Source organism: Dendroctonus ponderosae, unplaced genomic scaffold, assembly GCF_020466585.1.
Source record: "Dendroctonus ponderosae isolate FM_Combo_2020 unplaced genomic scaffold, Dpon_F_20191213v2 Dpon_F_20191213_3, whole genome shotgun sequence".
Classification (NCBI taxonomy): Eukaryota; Metazoa; Arthropoda; class Insecta; order Coleoptera; family Curculionidae; genus Dendroctonus; species Dendroctonus ponderosae.
In genome coordinates this window covers 4,553,181-4,580,568 of record NW_026018508.1, presented here as the reverse complement: position 1 = coordinate 4,580,568, position 27,388 = coordinate 4,553,181, and the positions used below count along the sequence as shown (strand labels likewise).

Below are 27,388 nucleotides of genomic sequence, written 5' to 3'. Positions count from 1 at the left end.
ATACCGTAACCGAAGACAAATTATCATATACGATTCCTTAACTGAGTTATCAGTCTCCTTGTTTTGGAATTTATTTGAATTTCACTCATAAGACTGGCTAAGTACTCGTGATTTAAATATGTACTACGATATGCATACGACAGACGTATTTTCAGAAATTTAATTAGTCTTTTAGATAAGAGTATCTTTTAAAAATATGTCTAAAAATTGTTTCTACTGATTATTTTCCATGCGTCCACGTATTGCCCATTTACGCGAGCAACACACCAACCACTTTACTTTATTAGATAAAATCTTGTTATTGGATAAACCGAAATTTCCTCGTCCTGAAGTATTTATTTATCTAATTATATTTGATAAATTATGAAATATCAGTTGTGGGGTTGTAATCGGGAAACATTTTGCTTGAATTTTCCTTCTAATTTAAAGGCGTTTAACTTAAATCATTCAGAAACCAAAAATAATTTTTTAAATGTTTAAAAAAATTTCGGCTTACTTCAGAAGAGACGCCTGGTTTACAAAGAATAGAGCTCTTTAGCTCTGCGAATAAGTTTCTATTTTGATAAATTATGTCCAAATCGCTGTATTAGCAGTGAATTTTTGGTTGTAAATTTCGACGTACGTTCGACGACATCCACGCTTCAATTTTCTCGATTTTTCCTTTTCATCTCGAAAGAACGATTTTGTTTAGAATAAACCTGTTGTCACACCTAAAGAAATAAACGCAAATCGGTGCTAACGAAATGACCAATTACCGTAAAACTTTTCTTAGTCATTTAATAATTTCATTTTTTTCATATGTGGTGTTCTAGCAAAATGAAATACAGTTTGTATACGCCTTTGGTTTCTCTCATTCCATCAACTCATATTGTTAGTCTCCAAAAGAATTTGAGTTGATAAAATAAAATGCTTATACACAATTAATTTAAAAAAAAATTAATCCTTCAGGTTATACATTTTAGTTATCAACAGACAGATGATCGTTTGATGGTGCTTACAAAGAACTCGAAAGGCATGTTTCAGCCTTTTCTCGTTGTTCTTGGAACACACTGTACATATTAAAATTGCATAGAGAAAATTACGTTACTTAGATTAATTAAGATAGATGCAAATTACAAAATGCTAAAATCACTAAAAAATTGCCAAGTAAAAACAGCAGCAACAAAACAAATTAAAACCTCATCATGATACACTGTCTCCTCAAAGATATTAGCTATTAAATTGGCACTTGGAGCGTACACCATTTGATACTACTGTAATTATCAGCGTTAGAACACCAAATCAATTAAAAACGTAATTACAAACCAATTTGCCTACTCCATAACTGCTTAATGCATCAACTAAGCAGCATATAATATATGTAATAAAAAATGAAATTATTTGGAATAACGGCTGAATGAGTAAGACATAAAGCTGAAGCCAAATTAGGTGGTAAACATCGTCAATTTATGGACGTGATAAACGACTATGTTAAAGTAGTGTATAAAATGTAGAAATGTAGAGTAAGATGACATACATAAAATGCTGACTACATAAAAATGCTGGCGCCGAAAAGTAAAACGCATATTTTTGCCATTAAATGAGCCATGTTGCAATATTTGATCGAGAAAATTGAAATATTTGCGACAAAAATAATGTGGGCATAGTGACTTTAATTTGGATTGTTCATTGCTTATGTTTTTTAAATTGATGATTTGAGGAATTGTCTTTTTTACACTGGATCGTGATCTCCAATAACAATATGGTGGTGTTTGTTGGGGTTGCTACATTTTAGGCTCATTTCGACTACTTTTCCAGAAAAAAAAGTTTTCATTAATTTTTATTATGTATTAATTATTTGGATTATTTCTACTCCGGAAACACCACCTATATCATGCTTAACGCATGTAATAGTTATTTATCTAACACTGTTATATAATGACTATGATTTGGCACTCTTTCAAATGCCATAATGATGTCTATTACCGCCCTAGTGCGTTAATAAATATATCAATCATTGTCAAAGTTGTGTCTTAAAATTGCAAATTTTAAAACAAGCTCAAGCTATCATCTGCCATCTGACATTGAGAACCAAGCTTTTAATGTTGTTTCGGGTCTTGTGCCAGGAAAACCGCGGACGAAATAACAAGAAACTTTTGATCGGTACCAGAAATGGTGCAGATCATGATGATGACGATGGAAGATCCGAAACAAGATTAAAAGCTTTGTTCTCAATATCACATGTCAGATCATCGCTTGAACTCATTATAAAATGTGCAATTTTAAGACACAACTTTGACAATGATCGACAGATATATTACCGCACTTGTGCGGTAATAATTAAGAAAAGCACTAGTGCGACAATAAATATCAATATGACATTTAAAATAGTACCGAAAGTAGAGTACGAAATCATAGTCATTATATAAGATAAACATAAAAAAAATGTTTGTAAATGTTACGGAATTCATTTTTGCTCTTTCTAAAAAAATGTTCAACAATTAAACTTTTTACTTGCAGTACAATGGCACAGAGTGGAAGAAAACATCAGTAAATGCGGTATTTTGCAATAATAACAATTTACAACTACCACACAACAACAAAACTCAGAAACTCCAGCATATAATTTTCATAGCTTTTCTGTTCTAATTTTACTATTGGGATGCTTAACTTTTCTGTCTCCAAACCAATCAAACCTTGAAATACATTAAAATAATGCGAAATGCATATATGTATTAATGTATAAAAATTTAAATAAAAATAGACAGACATAATATGGATTACGCAAATCGGAAAGCAGATTAAACCACCTTCGAACATCTTTGGTATTTTGCGTGGTCAAACTCGCTTACGATGGTAAACATTTTCCAATAGACACTCGTAAATAAGTAATTAACTTTATAACATCTCAGTCAGTCTCAGAACTAGTTTTTCCTTCGTAATAATCTATACAGTTTAAATTGCACATTTTAGTAAGTACTTACTTGTTTTATTACCATTTACTGTAATAGCTGAAAACAGTTTTACAATGAGCGTATCCGATGTTGGCATGTTATTTTCGAGTCGGTATGCAATTCAATATTTTAACATCACTAATTCATCAAACGAACTTTTAGTTGCCAATAATGTAAAACTTGGCACGCTTTTTCTACGGAAATCACAACAAAGAAGCCAGTGTGCTGATATTAAACGAAATCCTTTGTAGATTCCAAAATCCCAAATCTGCACTAGACGTGTTTTGCTCAGTGTTAATAATTGTATTCGATTAATAAAAATTATACATCAATCAACATAAGTAAACAAATAACAAAACCATCCATCTCCTGAACTGATTAAATTAATGTCTTTTATTGGCATTCAATTTGAATAATATAATCACTACTTTGGGTTAGCAAAATGATAAACGATAATCACGATTATCTGAAATTACAAAATAACTTGAAGTTGAGTCAAAAGATGAGAAAGGGAGGAAAAAGTAATGTTTTGTACATGGACACAATGCTTGGATGGACACATGGATGATTTTTTGTGTGTAACGAAAAACGTCTAAAAATCAATAAATCACAGGGTTAGATGTTTGATTATCCTGAATTAATCAATTGATAAAATTACCCGAATACAAATTATGCCCATTTCAGAATTACAATTTATTCTCGAAAAATATGTTAAAAAATTAATCAATTAGTTCAGAATTTCAAATATACAAATATTTTAGTCTGCTGTACTAGAAAATCGTAAAATTGCATATAGGTACTTATTGTATTGATTATCATATCTATAAACCTATATTTTTGCGGCGTGCTACAAAAACGCGTAATTTGATTTTAAAAAATATTCCAGCCCACGACACCCTAAAGAAAGCATTTCAAATACACTTTTGAATGCACTTTTATAAACGGACTTGACAATTAAGAAAACGCGCATTTGAGAGCACAAGTTTGAACCTAAATGATTAATTGATTATAAAAACTAAGCATCTTACAACAAGGCACTATCATAATTATGTTGAGTTGTCATGATACGGCATCGTCAAAACTCGATGTGTTTTTTTTTCATCACCTTTGTATCATTTTCTTCAAAGCACCTTAATGCATAACATTTCGTAGTATATAGTTGCTTTCGACAATGACTGATATAATTATAAATTATCTTCAATGGCCTCAAGGATGAATCGTATTTTCCATTTAAAGGAATTAAATTTCAGTTATATGGGATTTCTGAGCACAACACACTACTGACATGGGAATCCCTAAACAAAAATATTGAAAATCGGTGGATGAGAGGAAAAATTCGGTATATTGAATGACCGCCACACTCACCCGACTTAAAGCCCTTTGATGTTTTTCTTTTCGAGGACGCTTCAGCAAAAAGCGTATTATTTGCTTGTATATTATGATGAATTAAATTCGTTTTGACGTTGTTTTTCACACCTTGACCTTTCATAAAGCGTAATAAATCTCCAACAAGACTAATATTTAATTTTGCTGCAGATTTTTTAATAACATTTTGTGCGTATTCATTTCAGACGGTGTATATTTAATATTTTTTTGAAAAAAAAATCTCTAATACTTAATTTTTCGTTAGCTTTCTGCCCTCCCAAAAAAATGTCCAAGTAGGTTCTGTCCTTTATGACAAAAAATGTGACATTTTGGCCTAAAGTAATTTGAAAAAAGCTTGTTAAAAAAAGTAAACATCCAAAGATTTTATGAGAATGTCCCGCTTTTAAACACGTCAAAATGTATGAAAATGTATGTTTTTTTCTTAATTTAACCTCTAATTAGTCTGACAGACCGCCCAACGATTATTCTAGCACATCAACAACGAAATGTAATTAAAACTCTATTAAATATTACATTGAACACTAACTGATCAAGTGAAAATAAATCCGGATTAATAGCTCTTTCGTTATTATTTGACTCGATGAATATTAAATTCCGTTCATTACGGTCGGAATATTATTTCGCGTAAAAAATTGCCCGATATAATCCTGTCGTCCTACGCTGGCTTTATTTAGAACGACCATAACGGTGAAAAATTTTAAGTTCTGTATTGTTTAATTTGCATAAACCAACTACATTACTTACTTATTTCATCAATAAGTTGTTTTGTCGCTGATTAATTTTTTTAAAATTCAAACTGGTTTAGTCTTGATTTAATTACTGCATAATGAATTTGACTTATTTCAATAAACTGAAAACAGTAAACAGAATACTCATACGGGCCCATCTCAAAATGTACAGCAGCAGAATTACTTGCGATAAATTGAAATATTTTTTTAAAGAAAGGCATTTCTAAAATGATTTTGAATTTATTAACTAAATAATTTAAAATTGTTAGTAAATTGGTTAAATTTAAGACCAAACTAATTTACCCAGCGCATTGACATGCAATAGGAAGAGTTTACTTTTCCCTGGAGAATTTTAGAAATCGATTTCTTACCCCATTTGCTTAATAATGGTATTCAACCTAAATCAAAAATACCAAAAATGCTGTTGCTTTAAAATTACTTAATTACCATTGAAATTCCTTGCAAAACAATATGTTCAAGTGGGTATTTCCACGCTATCTCCATGCCGCGAACGTATCTTTAATATAAGCTTAGTACATTATTTGCTTTCCGCTTAACCTGACATTGGAGTTTAATAAGTTAACAATAAACATACAAATAGATTGATAATCTATACAATAGCCAGACAAACTGGCTTATTACTTTTTTATTTTTATCGACATAAAATGTTCCCGTTCCCAATTCGGTAACAAATAATGACTTTTGCGCTTTATACCACGAATACATTTATTTGAAAACATCAGCTCCTAAAAATTTAAAGCAAATATACTCATATTTCGAAGTGTTGACATTTGGATACGAAATATAAATTTGGTTAATTTGAGGCGAATTTCGTTGAATAGTTTTGATCTGACTAAAGTGATTAGAAAAGTCAAAATTAAAAAAAAAATTCAAAAAATTTAGAACAGCCTAAATATTATTCTGTTGAATAATAATATAAAAACTAAGAAAAATATTACGTAGAAAAATTATTCGGGTCTAAATTTTCTCAAAAATACATCTCGCGTGTATAAACCAGTTTTTACTGATTACGTTACAAAATATCACATCTTGATCAAATCAAGCATATTTATATTTGTAGGCACTTGTGATTGATGGATATTGCTATTTTTCGCACTATCCCAAGGAACGAATCCGTGTGCATTTGCAGGACAAATCGTTGTTGGGGCAGACGTTCAAAGAATATATTTTTAGTTCAAATGCAATGTCTAAAATTTTGGGACTAAATTAAATAAAAAATAAAAGGTGGGTCTGTCATTTAAAAAATGCTCGAAAAACGTTTTGATCTGGTCAAAAAAAAAGAAAACAATTATGACAAAATATGCAGGGTGTCCGGAAATGATGGGCATAACATTCAGAAAATGATTGATTCTACATGAAAAATGAATGTCTTCAGTTGATATAACAGTTTTCCAAAATCTCAAAAATAACAAGGCTTCATTAGATGCACGTTTTCCTTAATAATACTGGAAGTAATCCGGTGAAACAACATCTTCTACAAAATGTAAATGGACAATCTTGCTCTAATTTTACAAAAGTATTTTTTCAGATTACGTAAGTCCCTAATGCCGTAACAGTATTTTAACACTGTAAATTTCGAATTAGATTGAAACCACTTGTAAACGCTTCATATCAGGAACGGTACAGTCTACTCAGAAAATAGATCAGACTATAATTAATAACAATATTCCACTCCGTTATATCAAGTAGATGGATCATACTTTTCAAGTATGAATACTCTAAAAGTTACATCAACAGACATTTATGGTCTATTTAAATTGCCTTCTTGAATGACGCACTTCTGTAATAAACATTTGCATAGTTGAGTCGAAAAAGTTGATTTGCGTTTAACGGTTTAGGGAGCCTCAGCAAATATTTACAGATTTCATTTGTTATTAATTAAGTATGTTTTTTTAAATACGATGAGCAGGGCATACTCCAAATGGGTTTTCGTTTTTTTTAATTGAAACAATGAAGTAAAATATAGATATGACTAAAAGTTTTACATAGAAAAAGTCTTGAAACCAATTAAATATTTTACTCTAAAATAAATGGGGTTCAAAGTTAATTCAGATGAGTTTCTGTAATTAAAATATCAATGTCGTTTTTTTTAAGTTGCAATTAAAGTTTCTGTGTTATTTAGTATTGTCTTCAGCGTGATTTCCAGTCTCATCTTCAATATCTCTCTTCTAATTTATACTTCCACGAATATACGATTATACGAACTTTAGATCTAAGGTCTCTTAACAGTCCTCTCAAATAAGAATTTAAGTTATCTGGGCGAATCCGTTGTAATGTCTTCTTTATGAATATAACAGACTGCCTGACACAGATTTCTATGTTCTGAAAAACTGTTAATTCTGCTAATGATACCATCTTAACAACACGATGCATTTGACCTGTGTTTCCTATTATCACGATGCTAAAGCAGTTACCTAGACATTACTCTTCATATTTCAGCTTATGGTGATCTTATTTGAAGTCGTAAAAATTCAATTAACACCACATCTAATAATTAACATGAACATTTTAACTGTGCGAAGGTAATAAATCGGTATGGGTAAAGACAACAGTCATACATGGACAAGACTATAAAAATAAAACACTTAACAGTGTTATCAGCAAAGTGCAGATTCGATGTTGTTTATCTAATCAATGGAAGTCTAGGTTTGTAATTCGATATGTTATTCATCGTTTCAAGCTTCTGATGCATTTGAACAATCGCCTACTAATTTATTAAACATTATTCAAACGTGTGATAAGTCGTAGTTTATATTAAATAATATAATTCTGATCTGATCTGAGCGTTCGTTCCTAATGACAGTGAAATCATGTAAGCAGGTCCAAAACATATACATGCAGGAACCCAAATAAGATATAGCGATCAATAGTATAGATTACGAAATTTATCAGTTGAAACATTTGGGAATGTGACAAAACTCGGTCAACGATCTTGTTTTTAATTTTAGTAAGTATCTGATATAATTCGGCTAATTCTATTTAATAGTGTGATAAAATATTTTTAGGTATACGCGAACAAGATTACATACAAGATATTGAAAACAAGTTTTTAAATGATCAGCATGACTGTCTTGATTTTCATTGAATTCGATTAGAGTTTAGCATAACTTACTGAGCGTATTACACATTTTGATGCACAAAATCAAAAAATTCTGTTTATAAACATAATGTTACTTTTCTACATTAACGTTTTTATTCTATGGTTATTATTATAAAAGTAAGTAAGTATAAAATGTGTTGCACACAATGTGGAATAACTCTGAAACTGAAATAACAAATCTTGGAATACCCAAAGGACATAGTTTTAATAGGTTTGACTTGAATATTTCTGACCAACTTTCTTTTAGAAACACTTACTGTGTGGCTTCAATAATTAGCATATCATAAACAAATAATAATAAACCGAACTTTGTACCAACAGATATTTTCAGATTGAATTGTTTGAACTGCCTGGATTTTCATTGAATCCGATTAAAGTTCTGGGTAACTTCTGGGCTCATTAAATAAACCTGTTGGTGCACAAAACCGAAATACATATATTGTTTATAAACAAAAGAATACTCTTTTACAATAACTTTGTCAGTGTTTTCTTGTTGTTGTTAACAGTTTAGACATACGATCTTATGTAAAATGCCCTGCAGATAATGGTGCATTCTACAATTGGGTATACTTCAAAATTTCCGACCAACTTTCATTTAGAAACACTTACTGTGTGCCTTCAATACTCAATCTACTTATCACAAATAAATAAAAATTAGCCGAACTTCGTACCATCAGACAACTTCAGATTTAATTGTTTACATACATGTACTGGTATCTACATTTTTAAGTTTGCCTTTAATTGTATACACCATGACTCAAAATTCTCTTAGATTACTTATTACTCAATCTATCTAAATATTTCACGCTACGTTTTGTCGGAATTACGCAAAATTACGCATATTCCTGCATGGTAAATTTTCCTAATATTTAAAGTACGAATTTACTTTGAGAGTTGTGAAATGAAACTATTTCAGGGCTCTTCATGATTTCTTATTTAAATGAAGGGCGTTTGCCAAAGTGACGGGGCACGAGTCCTTAGTTGCTAAAGAGTGAATTTCATTTCTCCAACCAGAGGACAGAGGTGATTGAATAATGATCAACTTAGTTGGAATTGCAAAAAAACTGATTGTCAGCTCAATAATTGACACTTGATGAGGAAATCGTTCCTCAACATTATTGCTTGGCTTTGAACTGGATGATAATAATCCTGGTATTAATATTTTAGTTCAGGAACAATTTGGTCTTTATGCATGGTAAAACGATCATATGGATTGTCTTTCAAGAACTCTTTTCCGTGAAGAATCTACATTTAAAAGTGATGGAATCAACAGTCGAAAACCCTCATATTATGCAAGAAACCCTCTTTTAGATAAGATACTATGGAAAGCTAAACGTTTTTGCTGCAGTAATTAATAAAGTATTTATTAGTTATTGGATCCCTCTTCTTCGAGGGGAATTTTGGGAAAATGCTTAACCTCTACTGCTTAAGTACATTCCTCTTGAAATCTGAACGACAATGTCTAATTTAAATGATGATACTCCTAAACATTTCAGAAGAATGTTCACTAATTGTATCAATGAAAGTTATTCAGATCAATGGATAAGGTGAAGATGTACATTTCAAAATACCAACAAGAAAATTGTGTTTGAGAGCGAAACTGTCAACGACTAATGTGAAAAAATTCTTAGTCAGTTCTTATTTGTAAAAAGCACAAATAATGTAGGAAACTTATTAATCGATCCATCGAAAATCGCCAGAATATTTTTAGGAAACCTCACGAAAGCATGGCATGATTTTATTAGCCATGTGCCTTTCACGGATATCGTGGGCGATATTGAAAATTGCCTCTATTTGCATACATGCGGTGATTCACGTTGTAAAACGCTATTTTGTTTGTTTCAATTCAATCTTATTTGTGGTTTCTATCAATTGTGTATTTAGGATTTCTCTCACTGAATATGCGCTTTCGGAGCTTTAGAAGGGGAAAAAATTATGTGCCTAACTATAGACACTAGAAAAACTGATCAAACTAACAGGATTTGGAAATATCTGACTTAAGATTTGGATCAGAAACTTGGCGTTTTTTTTTCAGTAAACACTGCAACTCTTCACCATAAAGATCAAGAAGATTCTGGGGTAATATTTATATGTTTTCTTAGAGTAAAGCTAGTTATTACAAGTAATCTGAAAAGGCAAGCCCACAGAGTAAATTGCAATTAAACTTTTTAGACGATCAATTGTCATGCTAACTACTTTTAAGCGGAACGAATGTAATGATGTTACAGATGCACATTGTCCAAATAATGCATTTGATAATCATTGTATATAAAAAGCTATGTGTATGGTTGTCAGATGGTTTTCATTGTAGGATATTGTACGTATGTACTAAACTGTAGGCAGTTTATGAGTACAACTTTGTCGTACAATAAAATCGTCGTTGAAGCTAAGCTCTCTGCGTTGCTACTGAATGTTAGAAACATTATTGCTTTATGTCAGGTGTATTTTGTAAAACTTGTAAACAGAATAATTTCGTGGCCTAAAAGTTGTCTGATTGTGAGTTCCATTGTGTTGGGGAAATAATGGCTACATACAGTGGTGTTGAGGTAGTTTAACTACTGGCAACAGGTTTTATTCTACTTTTATATATTTTTTGTAACAACTTGGCTGATACATACATGGCGTGGGAATTAAGGGAACATATTTTCAATTTATATATGTATCATCTTGGTAGCAACATTAAATAATTAGCAAAGATAGCGACTTATTTATTATATAAACAATACAAATATCAGCACATTACCAGCAGATGGGTATGAATTGTTAATAACATTGTTCCACAAATCATGCGAGTAGAAAATAGAGCTTGGAAAAAATATTTTCAAGTTATGAAATATATAAAATCCGGTATAGACTGGTCACAACAAGTCACATAAAGATAATTCTATATAGATGAGATATTTGAAATTTGGTTCAATTTACCTAATTATTATCACAGAGTTCAAAAAGCATATCACAGGTAACAACAAAAGTTTATTTAAAATATCACAGGAGAATTTAGTTCGACAACTGAACACGAGGCGACAAACGGGCCCGATAGATCAACAGCATACAGTTGTTTGAATATAGCTTCGCCTGAACCGCAAGAATCGAGCTAATGATTAGTTTCACAAATAACCCACGCAACAGTTATTCCGAGACTGATTTCGTTCAGTGTTCACTTGTTCGGTAAAAAGGATGATAACCAAAACGAATTTTCCGAGCGTCTGCGCGATTGGGAACCAATGTAAACACTGTCGCTCAGTGAAGCTCTTCGGATTTTTGAAAAATTTCTGTTGTTTTCGAATAGTCGAGGAACGTGTGGAGTGGTGGGAATTTTAGGGCCAATCGCAGCACTCTCCAGGCAAATCCGACCTTGCGAATCGATGACGCATTTTTGTAATTGAAGTGGATAGTCGACGTCTCGATAGCTAGCTAATTGTTCCAGTCGTATTGATGATAGAAGGGAGCTTGTAAACAATTTCTGGTTTGAACCGACATCGTTTATGAGACATGAATAATTAGGCAGAGCTTTATATTCGGAGACGTCAATTTATTGTTTAGACTGCATTTGCATTTTAACGTTAATAGTTTGAATTCGATGACGCTCATCAGAAAATACTTCCAATTTTTTTTTAAATAATGTTTTTTAGAATTACTCAGCGATTTTAGCAGGTACAGGTTTGGGTAATTATCATATTTAATTTTATTGAGAGGGTGGTATAATTAACAACCACTTAGTTCGGCCATCATGATAAGCCAATGATTTATCTAAAAAAAAACCAACGTTCGTGTCAACACATAAGCAAATGAGCAAATTTGTTCGGTCGGTTGAATCTTCCATGCTTTTTTTCTCGGGTTTATCTTAAAATACAAAGGTGTTTCCTCATAAGCATGACTTCTCTAGATCATTTATCTTAAAAAACGATGAATAGTGGTAAATACAAAAGTTGCTTATTATTACTCACATCGTCAAAATCTGAAATTATAATAAGAAAATAAAAACGTAAATTCCAAAATTTGACAAAGAAAAACTTTTTTTAATGGAAACACCATATGTATTTTTATCCAGACGGATAGGATTTAGTTTCCTGATTTCATGAACAGATACAGAGTGTCCCTGAAATGAGTGCACAACGATTAGCCAATAACACGATCTATTGCTTTAATTAATATCGTTTTTTCCGAATAATTTCTAAACGCCTATACAGGGTGTCGCAATAAGGATGGTAAGCGGCTGTATCTTGGAAAGTATGTGTTGTAGAGTGATCGAAAAAAAAATTGATAACAAACTTGAAAAAAAGAGTTTGCTGGAAATTATTATTATACTTTGCAATCGGTCAAGCCGTTTTGGAGTTACAGGTTTTTCGAATTAAGCGGTTTGACTCTCCCCCGACGCTTTATTTGACAAGTTAAGAAAAAAGTTGATAAGGAAAGTAGTACGGTTTTTCATGATCTTTTGACTAAACTTACTAGATGTATCACTTATAGGGACAATTTCTGTATAAAATCGACTTTTTAAAATACCATTTGCAATTACGCCATCTAGTGGTCATCTGAGAAATTTCAAAATAATTTCCAGCAAATTCTTTTCGTCAAGTTTGTTATCAATTTTTTTTCCGGTCACTCTACAACACATACTTTCCAAGATACAGCCGCTTACCATCCTTACTGCGACGCCCTGTATATGGACTTTCACTCATTTTGGAGTCAACAATGACCACATAAATTGTCGTGTTTTGACCAAAACGTGATCTTTTTTTAATGTGTGAAAATATTAAAAATTATGCTTGGTTCATTTAAATGGTTGTATTTTTGTTATCCCTGAACAAACTATTTTTTTTATCCTACCACGTGATTTTTTTTTGAAAATTTTCCCCTCTTGTAAAATTTTTGTCAGACCTACGGCTTCTGTTTAAATTTAAAAAAGCCGCAAATGAAATAATACTATTTTAAATGTAGCAAGAGCACCATCAGTATCGTTAACAAAAAAATATGTAACAACATTCAATTACTAAGAGGAAAACTAAAAACAAATAATGAATAAAATTAGCTTTTGTCCAGCAGTCAGAAGCACTTGACATGATAAAAAAATAAAGATTGGATCCGTTCATGAATTTGCACTTTCTCCTTGTATAACACTGAACTAGTGGTGCGATTTAATTCTTATTGCAAGCAATTCCTCAATTCCTTAGTTTGTTGACAAGGCTTATTACCATTTATCTTTGCGGATAAATCTGGCTTATTTAAACCCGCCCACGTCTGTTCCAATGTTCTATCCCAAGGTTGAACATTAACGAGAGTATTATTTCTGGAAACAAACTACATTGGTATAAATTGCCAACAATCTGATTAAATTCAGTTTGATACATTTCACTCAACCACTTTAAAGTTTTAAAAGTAGCACAATTTTTCAAGCTTTGGCGGACGAGTTCCAAGTACAATCATCTCATTCAATAATGTATTCATCTATATGCTTTTTATTTATGTTAAAGAATTTTTATGACTATTTTTCTGCGCCAAATTTTGAATAAAAATTTGTTTCGTATGTAAGAATATTACGAGTTCTTAGTGCAGTTTGTTTTCGGATAATGAATCGTTTTTTTGACTAGTTCGTTCTTTTGAATCAGACAAAATTAAGAACAATTCAGGGCAAGTCAACTGTTTTTTAGTTTAGCCAAATGAGCATTCTAATTTCACATAAAACATAATGAGTCGAATGAATATTCTGAAGTAAAAATTGGCGCTGTAAAAAGACCCCACTTTCAGAACAACTGGCTAAGAGAGATACCGAGGAGATTAAGAAAGTCGCGGTCAAATATTTTTATTATGATACTTTGACGCATAGAACACTTTTCCTTTAATCACATAGTTTTAAATAAATAAAAAAAAGTGCGTCTTAAAACTTTTGAGAAAAAAATCAATGGTTTTCGACACATTTGAAACTGATTTTTTCAACTTCTTGGAAAATAACCAAATAAAAATAGCCAAACCTATAAGAAATAACCAATTCATGGAACAAACGGACAAGAACTAATAACCGTTAATTACACTTTACTTGAAATTTTACAGTTGTTTAGCATTTCACTAGAATTTTCATAAAACTTAAAAAACAATATTTTTCCAAAACAAATGGAGCTTCGGACAAATACGGATATTTCGAAAAAAATTCAATCGTAATTAATTTTCCTAACGTGGTTTTTAATTCAGCTCTTTTGACTCTGTCTTATACAACAAAATAATCACATGAACAACTTCACAAAAACATAAACAATATAATTTACTTTGAGTAGTATTTTCTAAAAATCTTAACGATTCCAGTAATAATGAGAATTACTAATTGATTTCTTGTATTAATCTATCAAAAATATCAGTAACTAAACAGGCTTATAAGTGGTGCATTTTTTAAATTATCTGTGAAATTCTAAATAATACTGTGTTTATGTTCGAATTGTTTTAAAATGCATCTTTTTAAAATTACGATGAGAACAACATCAAATATTCGTTATTAAGATGCTCAACTTATTTTCCAACATTGATACATAATGCTGTGATAAAAATCTGATTTTACATTGCTACAGGCTTCTTTTGCAATATCTTGCACAGCCAGGTTAATACGGATTTTTAGATAATCTGGTTTTGTCTTGTACACAACATTCTTGAATTGTCTCTCTGTCTGGAATAAAAAAACACAAAATGTGGCGGTCTTACTGAAATCAAGTGGCATTAAAATGTGTAAGAAAAACAAGAGCTTTAATGCCAAACTTGTTTTCCTCGAAATTTGCAAATCCAGTTGAGGATTGATGTTAATGATTATTGTTAAATGTTTTGCGCGTTCTCAATATGTACTGCCTATTAATTTATTCATCAGAATCTTCGGAAATTATCACCTTCAATTAAAAGCCGCTTCTTCGGGCTGATGAACTAGTTGACCATAGTAAAAGCCAGACTCCAATTAGAATATCGAGTCAGAAAAACCAAAAAAAAAAAAAACTAACTCAACCACAAAATGGAAGATAGAGAAACTACAGAATCCAACAGAACAACAAAAATACGAACAAGAACTTGAACAGGAACTCATTGAGAATGAAAATCGCACACTGGATGTTGAAGGTTTGTGGAACTATATTGAACAAATGATAAAAGACAGTAGAAAAAACCATCGGGACAACCAAAAAGAAAACGACTAAATCATGGTTTAATGCAGAGTGTCAACGAAAATGGCAAGAAAGAGAAACTTTTAGAAAAGCATTTCATATATATTATTATATATTCAGCACGATACACCTGAAAACCTGAAAAAAGAAAAATATGCAAACTCTCGCAAAGAAACCGGGCAGTCAATAAAAAGACAAAAACAAGAATATGAACGTCGAAAATACGAGATAATCGAAAGAAACAGATCTAAACCAGCTTCTAAGGAATTCTATACGACAATAAAAATCGAAAAACGAGGATATCAGCCCAGGTCGGCCCCGATGCTGAAAAGGGCTAATGGAGACATGATAATTAACAACATGAACAGTTGGAAACATGGAAAAACTACTTTGAAAAACTGTTAAATATAGAACCCGATGAACAACACACTGAAAATACATACCACACAGCAGATCTCCCTGTAGAAAAACATCCATAGAATAACTTTGAAAGGAAGTAAAAAAACCGGATAACGGGACAGGATAACATACGATCAGAATTATTAAAATACGGAGGTGAATCGTTATACAGATAATTCCACCAACTAATTATTTTGATATGGAAAGAGGGGACAAGTCCAACAAAGTGGCAAGAAAGCATCATAATACCAATCCATAAAAGGTGTAAGTCAAGGTGCTCAAAGTAGAGCGGAATCTCACTGCATCTCACAATATTGGTCTGTTTATTTATTTAACTAATTATTTATTAAATTATTGTTAGCATATGCAGATGACATTTACATCATTGGAGACTTCACACCAACAGTAAAAGGTATCTTTGATCGCATAGAAAAGACTACAAGAGAAGTAGGACTCCATATTAACGACGAAAAGATAAAATATATGTGCATAAACAGACACGGGCGCAGAGATAGAATAGGACAGAATGTAACAATAGACACTTATAATTTTGAGCGAGTGGAGCGTTTCAAGTATCTAGGAGCTATAATTACAGCCGATAACGATGTCACGGAGGAAATAAAAGGCAAAATTCAAGCCGCAAATCGTAGTCTCTTCTCTCTAAACAACTTTTTCAAGTCCAGAACCTCAAAGGCGAGAGTCTATAAAAGCATGATAAGACCAATAATCGCTTATGGATGTGAGACATGGACAATCACTAAGGCTAATGAAAAAAAAAATTAGGGGTTTTGAAAGTAAAATTGTTGGAGCGCCTAAGATGATATGGGCATGTCCATAGACTACCAGATAACATTTAAATTATTTAAAATTACAAGATCGATCAAAAATTCTTGGAAACTTTATTGACAAATTTAATTGTAAATGACTATTAATAGTTCCTACTTATATAAAATATTAAAGTTATAACTATTAAAAAATACCGTTGCGTAACTAGAAGTAAAGGACATTTATCAAAATTTAAAGCAAATTATTTACAAAAGAATTCCATCACCACATTATTCAACTAAACAGTCTGTTGACTGTTAATCAAAAACTAATTCAAAATCGCTCAATACTAATTAACATGTAATACCATATTTAAAAAAAAGATGTTTCAGAGTAGTGTTTTTTGTTAAGGATGAATCCATAAAAATTTACCGATATAGTGTTATGCAACAATCGTAAAATACCGTTACCCAACAGTAGTAGAAGGCCGTTTATTTTCGGCAGCTTGAGTAAGTAAAGTGAACAAAATAAGCTTAAGTGATTCTGGGTCACTAGACGCACGCCTTCAAAGCATCGTCCAAATCCAAAACAAAAACACAAGTTTATCAGCTGCAAGTCGCGTGTTTTAAGGAAATACGGCCATAAGTAAAGGTGAGGTAACTTTCCAATCAATTAATAAATAAGAAGAATGTGCTACAACAGGTTCTTGATTGCCCATTAAAATAGTACTAAATAATTACCGGTTGTTTCGATAATCTATAGGGTGAATCAATCGTGTTCTTACAGACAGAATCGGTTGATGAAATCAAACATTTACATATTGAAATAGAAAATTTACCTATTTTTTATTAAAATATTCTTATCGCAATATTTCAGTAGGAAAAGCACAGCTAGTTTATACTGGTTTCATAATTTTTTTCGACTGATGGATGCCCGTCTATATTTTTCTGTTGATTGCAATGATTCAATTGTCACTAATTTAATTATGGTCAAGTATATAGTAAGTGTAGATGACGTACTGATAACTTAACATCCTCAAGTCCCGATAAGTTACCCTGTTGATTATAAATACTATATTACAAGAATTATATACTTTTGAGTCAAACTTACATCAGTGAGTTCGGTCGATTCTGAGTATTAAGAAGAAGAAGAAGTAAATACATTTGCCAAGATACAATGCTAACAAAACTTATATTTTCTCAAGAATGAAAAAGTTCTCGAAGTCCTACTAATTAACCTACCCATAATAACCCTCTAAGCCCCCGCTATTCAAAGCTTTTAAAAAATGCTACATGATCGCATTAGGTATTATGCAAGAATTATCGACGTTTTAATATTTTCAATTTAATCGAAACCGAAAAGACTTAAATACAGGGTGATTCAAAATTGGCGTCATTCCTTTTAAGGGTATATAGGAGCCCACTTAGAGAGTACGACAAAAATATTGAAAAATTTTAATACATAAGCGTTCGAAAAGGAAAATTACGATCTTTTTGTCAAATTACGAAAAAATTTTATATTAAAAAAATACTCTTCTACAATTTTTTGATGAAAAGTCAAAGCGGCGATGATGTTTTTTTGTCATTAACAGATAGTTACAGGTAGACAGCCTGTAAACAGACAAATCCGCTTTTTGATGTCGCCTTTAGACGCATTAACTTCACTTCGTTTTTGTACTAAGAAAACTTCTTGAAAGACACTTTTTTTGCATTGTGGGCTGCGAGCATCATTGGGCCATTTTTTTGTACGTTATCCTGAAACGTTAAGTAACTTTTTTGGTGCCAAAATGTGGCTTCAACAGGATGGTGGAATTATTTCCTGGTCAAATTATTTCTCGTTTTGGGATCGGAATCGGCCGTCCAAATCATGCGATCTAAAGTATTGTGACATTTTTAACAACGACCACATACCCTAGTGTCAAAATACAAAATTAAACCCTGTATCACTGAAATACTGCAAAATGTATGCGCATTTGTCCGACCATTGATTTCATTCATAAACTCATGATGGAATTATTCGATAAATACTTGAAACATACCACACATGCATGTTTTATTTAAAACTCAAACCGGCGTTCTTATTGGAACAGTATTTATTATAGTTAATTTTATCGATAAATTATGATTAACGGTGGAATAGCTACCTAAGGAGGCTCATGTCATTGATAACCGTGAAAGAAATAGAACACATTTTGCCACCCAAATATTCGGTTTTGGAATGCATCTAAAACAGGACTGAGTTCATAATATGTTTGAAGCATTGTAGATAGGATTTTAAAATAAAGCCATTTTATTTCGATAAAAGTGATCTTGTGGTGAAACTGAAATATTCTGGGTCCAAATCGTAACTTCTAAAAAGTCGTTACTTCAGCAATTGCAATAACCGTCTTCTCAATTAACATTATGTTGTGTAATAAATGCGTGATGTTTGCAGATAAATCGACCAACCGAACACAGTGCGACTACTCCTCGTATTGTATTCTGTACCCAACTAGAAGATCAGATCTATCTAGTATTTAATCGTTCAAAATCAGTTAATTTCTTGCTACCACTTGCCACAGTTGAAATTGCATTAACATATTTAAAATTAAAATAAAAAGATATCTACAGGGTGATTCAAAATTGGCGTCATTCCTTTGAAGGGGTGATAGAGTCTTACTTGGGGAGTACGAGAAAAATATTGAAATTTTTTCGGGTTCCAGACACAGAGGAACAAGTATTGGGCATAATCGAATCAGGGCCTTTCAGCGACAGTCAGAGCACAATAACTGACACTTTCCCAAGAACCAAATAAATACCGAGGAAGGGCTACATTCTTACCACGTTTGTATGATACACACAGCACAAGGAGATACAAATGGAGCACGAGTTAATTAACTGAATACGAGAAGCTGCTTGATAAGAGTGGATAATAAGGAGATTACACAGGCACTAGTTTGTTTGGAGTTAACCATTCAAATATTTGGTGTTGTATGGATTATTTATGTAAACACCAAACCCCGCAGAATTCGAGGTTATGAGAACAGGTTGACATGTCGAAAGTACGTTGCGCAGTCAACGAATCTTGTTGAATTTACCGTTTATCCTTGTCTATCTTATTGTCACTCTGTATAATTCCATGGTTACCGGAGTTTTTAATAATTACGAAGCAACAGGTATTTTCGCAAATGTTAATTAGGCATATTACCTTGAAAAACATTGCTGCCGTATTTCTGATATAGTTTTTTGGAAATTTCTCAGTTTTTAATAACAATTAATTTGTTTTACTATTTTTTTTAACTCCTATAACAGCGCCAGACAACACCTCCAGAGGAATGACGCCAATTTTGAATCACCCTGTATTTATATTTACAATTCTTTTACAGTCAGTAGCCCAAACCGACCAAATACCTTGACAAAAAAATTCGTTTACCCTCCCTGTATAACCACACCCCTTCTAAAAATTACAACGTTATTTTCTGACATACAAATAGTAAAAAATAAATTTTGACGTAAAATAATTTGCACTCTTTTTTTGGGGACGAATAAAACAACGAAATCGTTGTTTGTTTCGTATTATGAACATGATTACACGAATGAAGATGTCATAAATTCCATTTCTCAAGGTTACAGATATTTGAAGTTCTATAGAAAGAATAAATAGTGAAAGGCTGTAAGCTTTGAACATTCATTTGCTACGCTAAAATACGTTTTATTAAAAAATATACCATCTTCTTTAATACTGTTGATGTGGCTCTTTGGCCTTTAAACACGCTTCAAATTTAGTTTTTAAGATGATTTGGACTGATCCTAAGCCTAGATAAAGTGTGAAGGAAGGCCTGGAGTATGACAAATAAAAGCTCAATATTACTGATTCAATCTACACTCTATTAAATGTAATTCTTCAGGACAATAATGTTGAGACCAACAATTGCAAATTATAGTTCCGGAGCAGGTATATTTCCGGAGATATTTAGAGTTTCAATAATTATGTTCAATTGCTTGTTGCCTATTGCAAAACTTCAGATTTTCGGTGTTTTATCATGACCAGGTTAACAAAATATTGCAAAATTTATGTGCCGAGGAGTTTTCTAGATATGGCCAGTAACCGAGCTTAATTGATCACTCTGTATATATAAAATATAACATAGATCTCATTTTTTACTGACTCAGACTAATAACGGTCAAGACTATGATTAGACTTTCTGCCAAGAAAGTAAAGATAATTAAAACTATATTTTCAACTTTCAAATAAAAATGTATCTTTTCGGTCAGATTCACAAGGCAAACACTGCAAATTAGTATCAACATCTCAGCCTAATCCACAGAAACGCAATTAACAAACAAAAAACTCACGTTTCAAAGTACACATTACTTTGAAATATGAATTGTTGAAATTGTGAAACGCTAAAAGGGTTTTAGGCTCTATTATTCCAATAACACAACACAAAAATAATTTTATTGGCATAAAATACTGATAATTCCATTAGCAAATGCACAAGTATTTTCTTAGGAAAACAGCATTTGGGTGTAACTACATTCGATCTCGCACGAATGCCAAAAGTATAAAAGAAAAGAAAAGATTGCAAGATGCCTAAAATTAGATTATTTCAAGTACCCCAGTTTTTATGTTTTAAATGCTATCATTCTGTTATGTCATACATTGTCTTCTTTGAAATTCACAGGCGAATAGTTTGTTGGTTATACTTGACATACTAATTTCTTTCCAATAATCAACTTTACGCGTTATTTTAGTTGGCAGGTGTGCGGATTAACTGGGGTCAAATTCGTTTATTCGTACCCATTCTTCATTAGCTTTATTACTTCGAAAGTAATCCAATCTAATTAAACTTTCCACATATTTTTTTTTTAAATTTGCCAGTGAATCAAAAAAGTCAGCGAAGTAGCAAGACGTAATTTTCTCAATACAAGTTTAGAGGAGCAATGCCCTTTTTAGCCAAACCAATCTCCTTCAGTTTAACTTTTATCATTAAACATTGAACTGTAGATAAAGTATTTTAATATACCTCAATAAGTACAGGAAAGCAGAAAATTCGAATCTTTGTTAATCCTAATTATTCTCCTGAGCAAACATTTCGTAAACTCTTCTTGGACATTTTAGTGGCCCGAGGTTTTTCCCCAAAAGTAACTTTCATTGGCTTCGAATTATTACACCTAGTATAAGAAGTCAAGTTATTAATAATGCTCTAAATAGAGTTTTAATTGATAATCCAACATGACTCCTATTTGAGTACATACAATTTTTAGAAATAAGTGAAAGAAATGTCATTAATCTGGACTGAATACATTTCATTTAGAAGAGCGCCAAGTACGTAATAAATAATCTATAATTACTACTTAATTAAGAAGCCAAACAATGCAAGTAATGATTAGTGGCAAAGTCATTGAACAGCAAAGTAAACATTGAACTGTGGGGGCAGTCGATATTTCTTTTTTATTCTTGGACTAATTATGAAGCGTACTCGTGCCAATATCAATAAGAGTGCTGTGTCGAATGTGCTTTATTAATTTGCAACAAATGAGCAAAAATTATAAAATCAATGTTCTATGATCGAGGGTAAAATCACAAGTACTAAAAAGTTACCGATGATGAGAAGAAATTCATCTCATAATGTTTATAGTAAAATATTAACTTTTTACTTTAAAATTTACAAATTAATAAAACTTATGAAAAGCAAATATAGTTACCTTTTTATAAAAAGCTGAGTAGATTCATTCTCGTTTAGCATACATTTTAATTCAGCAGAAAATTGCATTAACCACTAAAAAACGTGGTTTGTCAACCAAATTAACTCTACACAGATATAAAACTTCATAATAATTAAATAATTAACTTATAGGGACATACGACAACTGCTATTTCGCTGTATACGAGAGATAATTATCACTGTTGGAATCTCATTAATTTTTTTATATTTGGGGTTTTTCCATACAGAAATACGTAAAGCAGATGAAGTTTCTTCAACTTCAGCTCACTCTGCGCCTGGTGTTTGGTTTCTCGTCTACACCCAACAGTCTAATCTGGACTATCATTTTCTCTCCCCTTTCGTGTTTTACTATTTGTTTCAGCACAATTTATCGTTCTTGCATAAACGTGTTAATTGTTTACATAAGAATACACTGAGGTGATTCACCTTTTTAGGTTTTTAGTAACAGTTAATTTTAGAGTTTTAAAAGGTGACTAAATTAATTTTAAACAGAGTGAGAGCGAAAAATGCAAGGGGTAAATCCACACGAAAAATTAATGTCGCAAGTTCATATAGCCGTTTTCCGGAACACTAAAAAATAACGAAGTTGATGGCCCTGAATTTAGATTTTCAAACTAAATTCCTGCATTTGGCATATTTCCTGCTCAGTATGAATGACCAAAATTGGACCTTAGATCCGAAATCTCCATTGGTGTGAAGTAAAAACTTTTTATTTTATTTTAATTAATTAATGTTTTGCAGAAAGTTAAAGTATGCCAAATCTCAATACAATCGATAAACAAGTAAAGCAAATATTAAGTCAAATTTATTTAACAAATCTCTCCCTTACTTTGAAATTTTGGTACTTGAGACATAAATTGGACATGTAGAACCAACCCCTGAATTTTTAGAGTATAACTTACTGACACTCTGTATATTGTAACGGAAATGGCCTGGGGTACTCACGTTTGGAATGGGGGGGATCGAAATTGATGGTATTTCAGTAAATGGGAGCCCCATTTACTGTCAAATATGACACTGACAAGCGGGAAGTTTCGCACCTGTTCTGGAGATTTCGAGAACCATCTGGGTTATCTGGAGGAAATTATATAAGCGACGACGAGAACCACACAGGGGGAGTGAAGTGATTTGATACTCGGCCATCCACGGTACAATATAAAATAGATTATATTATAGTAACTATCAAAATAGTAAGCGGATGGAGGCCGGATGATATTTGAACCCGTAAAAAAGAAAATTTGAAGTTTGGTACCATTGGAGATTTGCGATAACCTCAATTTCAAGCTACTGCTACTCACTTGAATCCACGTTCATTTCAATTCACGCTTTAGGTAATTAATTTCTAGAAAAGTCAAGTAGCTTCTCTGTCAACTACTTAAAAAACAAGTACTTTACGTCAGAAACACTTCTAAGCAATGATCGATCACTTAATATACAAAAGTTGACCAAAGAACATGGTTTTCTATAAGTAAAGTGTGTTTTTTAGAGGTATGGAGTTTTAGAGGTAGGTTAGACAACCGTTGAGCCAAAAACGATCATGTTGATGACCCTAAGATGAAGTATACCGTGAGTTTGGCGAACTGAACAGCGATTTTCGAAATAAATTGCCAAACTTGGAGCGACGGAAATCCAAAATCTGAAAGCCATTAATAAGACGCCGTTATATCCGAAAAACTCACTGTTTTTGGTGTGTTTTTATGGTCCAGTGGAATCAAAGTGGTCGAAAATTGGACTTCTTTGGCAGATTGCTCTTCATTCGAGCCAGCCGCGACGTCCATATGCCACAAATCACGTTTAAGCTATAATGGCCTACAATTGTCTTTCAATAAAGCCTTATTAAAAGTCTTTCAATAAAACTTAAGATGAATTTAATGAATTTTGTTTAAATTTACAAACAAGTTCTAGACCTCTAAAAAAAACAAGCTTTATAAGTACCTACATATAGAATAATTGAAATAAATTCTAACAATTAAGCCAGTAGGTAGTTGCCCAATTTTCTGTATATCTGGATTCCAGGAATTTTTTTTAGTTTATGGTTTACAGATATTTTAACCAAATTCGGCACCGTTGCGTGTAATAACCGTACAGGGTGCGTCTGTGTATATTAGCAAATAAAATCAAATGACGCGCCACTGCTTTTCCTTAAAATAAAAACTGTTTTTTAATTATCTGTTCAGATTAGAAAACAAAGGATATTTAGTTAATTTTATTCGACGCACCATTTTCGAGAAAAAAAAATTAATAGGTTGAGTTTGCATTAAGTCGGTGGTAATCGGCTTATGAAAACCTTACATGGAAAAGTTCATTTTAAGTAAAAAAGTTCATATAAACTTGTGCCAGCAAACGCTTTCTAAGATCATTAAATCGTCTAACAGTTTCTCAAGCCATCTAGAAACTTACTAAAACGTAGGGTCAATTTGATTAGAATACTAAAGAGTTTAATAACCAATATCAAGAAGTTTTAAAATTTAATTTTTTCACCAAATTTTTAATTCACTGTAGATCCTAAAAGGATCGTTTCCGGCAACTCTTTTCTCCCTGAATTAAATTTTATATGCATGGTTTTCTCATGGCACTTTAATATCGACTCACTCTGAATATCTCCAATATATTTACCTATGAAAGTTAAAGGGTAAATCTTGATACAATAGTCTTTTTATAATTTTACTTAAAAATATGGGTTGCATTTAATTTTCTTTAGTCCCTATAAAAAGTCGAGGCATTTAGATCACACGAGCATGCAGCCTTTTATATGATATTGCTTGATTTAATTTACTCGTCATCGAAAATGATTACTTAATATGCACCACGATAGTGTGAAAACAAATCAAAACATAAACTTATAGATTGATGTATGACGATTTTAAATCGACTTAAAATTTGATGCGAATCAACTACTCTACACAACTTATCAGTATCAGGGCAAAAAATATTAAACATATCGGTCCATCCGGGAAATCCACCTAAAATATGTTCAGATTACCTACTTCTCATTTAAGTACCAGAAGAATAGTATCAGTTATTGAAAATTCAAAATCTCAACAATTAATAAAGATATTGAATCGGGGAGTGCGTCAGAACGTACAGCTGATTACTGCCCAAGCCTATACATGAATGAAAAATATGTCATTCTATTTAACTTTTTAAAGAAAATTTGACAAAAGTGAGTCTTGGATAAAGAACGTCCTATGAAATCCTCGGTGTAAATTAGCACCAATGTCAAAGTGGGCTTTTAGTCAAGTATGTCTCAAATTCGCTTTCAAACAAAAGTGAATTTATAAAAGTTGAAGAACGGGTATGGAAAATAAAGCAATTTAAGATAGCAAATTGTACAGCTTCTTCTAGCCTTAATATTAGAAACACAAAAAAATGCCATTCTTGTTCAACAAACTAACGTAAAAACAACCCAAAACATAATACCCACACAGTGAGTTTATCATGAACTTACAAATTTTAGATATTACACAGTAATTTGTATAATTAACGGCCGTTTTAATGTTACGCCGCCAACCTCATTGGGACACCCCACCCCGTATATGAACCTTTATAGAACAGAGCGTTAACGACTTAAAATTTTAAAAAAATCGGAAAAAAGTACCGCCATATTATGGTTTTCTATTGCAAAAAACTAATAAAAAACTTAGTTTCATTATTCAATTATTCTGAGAGAGAATTGTACCCAAAAATTAAATATTGTAAATTGGAAAGAATTGTATGCCTGTTCATTTAGTTGATAGCATACAGTCTAACGTTATTTAAAAAAATTAGCTGCCATGATACATCGGGGCATCTAAGAACAATTATAAAATTTTAAAAAACTTGAAAGATATTAGAACTACACCACATTTTGTGATACAACTGATTATATACGCTCGAAATGTACGCAAGTTTGTCGTTTCTCTTTCTTTTTTACTTGATCCGCCCCCAGTATTGATTACTGTTCTGACAATACTTCTATTAGGTGTTTAAGCTCATTTTGCAAACTTTATTCACTGCCCAGCAGCAAATATAATGTGGGCGCCAAATACATTTTTTTCTAGAATTCATTATGCACTTATGTTTTAATATGCGGTCATTAATCTAATTGATTGCATTTTTTGTGTTGTTTACCATTACAAATCAGTAATTCTCAAACTAATATGACTAAGTTAATGTTAATTTTGACCGTAAATAGTCAAATTCATTGCCTCCGGTATTTTTCAATTTCCCAGTTAATGGATTTTAAATACTGTAACTCAACTAGAAATGCACACAATAATAATAATAATAATAACATACGATTCGCGTAATACATATTTGGTTAATTATTAATATCTATAAATTGAGTTACTTGCGTTAATTCCAAAGTACCACCAATTAACCACTTAATGTAATTCATGCTCACACCATGTTCATAGAAAAAAATATATTAAACTATTTACGAAATGTATATATTTCTATTAGGGCTCCCTATTTTTTATGTACAATTTTGGCTATTATAATCATATTAGTAAGACGCACTCACAAGTAGTTAGCAGTTATTTACATGACGATTTTACTTAGAAAAATTATAAATGATGGGCGTAAAAAAAGTACGCCGCACAATTGCTTTTTTGCTTATGCTACATGTTCCATTGCAGTGTGAAAATTGTACAAATATCAACTCATTAAATCAATGCCTAACAAAAATATATGGTTTAAAAGTTATAAAGTCCAAATTATAAACAATTTTGCAATAACAAGCAAACAACTACTCTATGATCAACAGATTGTTTCTAAAAACTACAATGTTACTCGCTCGTCAATCCGGAAACGAGTTTTTAAATAGAACACGAAAAAAGATTTTGTGCCCCGCTTTTAAATGGGTCACACTGTATATGCGAGGGTCGTTTGATAAGTCAGTTACTTTTCGAATGAAGGAAATTTTCATCGGCCACAAAACGGTTTATTTCTCAACATAATAGCTATTCATGTACCAAGGGCGTTACGGACCTTATAATGCCCTGAGGGCCGAACTAGCCCGAGGGCCTTTGGCCCGAGGGATATGTTTCGGCCTGATGGGCATTATTATCTCCGTAACGCCTGTGGTGCATACAATGCTTTATGTTTCACCTAATAGCCTTACCATTTAAAAAAATATATATTTGTACCGGTTTGACGTAATTTGTTAATTTCTGATTTTAATCTGACGTGACTTTGACTCCTGTCAATGAGCAGTAATTTATTGCATAAAA

The 27,388-nt window shown here is 31.9% G+C and overlaps 1 protein-coding gene across 9 annotated transcripts in view; it reads right to left on the bottom strand.

Annotated features, from left to right (window-relative positions):
- The window catches only part of LOC109540278 (serine-rich adhesin for platelets), a 100,407-nt gene that overhangs the window by 42,993 nt on the left and 30,026 nt on the right, over window positions 1-27,388 (bottom strand). For 2 of the 9 annotated variants that reach the window (XM_019908590.2, XM_019908593.2), the window contains exon 1: window positions 11,091-11,435. The exons of 6 other annotated variants lie outside the window; for them this stretch is intronic. Coding sequence is in view for 1 of the 3 variants with exons in the window: in XM_048665074.1 (XP_048521031.1) it covers window positions 2,964-3,030 (67 nt within the window). In the remaining 2 variants the exon portion in view is untranslated. Of the gene's footprint in view, window positions 1-2,963; window positions 3,046-11,090; window positions 11,436-27,388 lie in introns of those variants that run through there. One more of the 9 variants, XM_048665074.1, reaches the window with a different exon arrangement.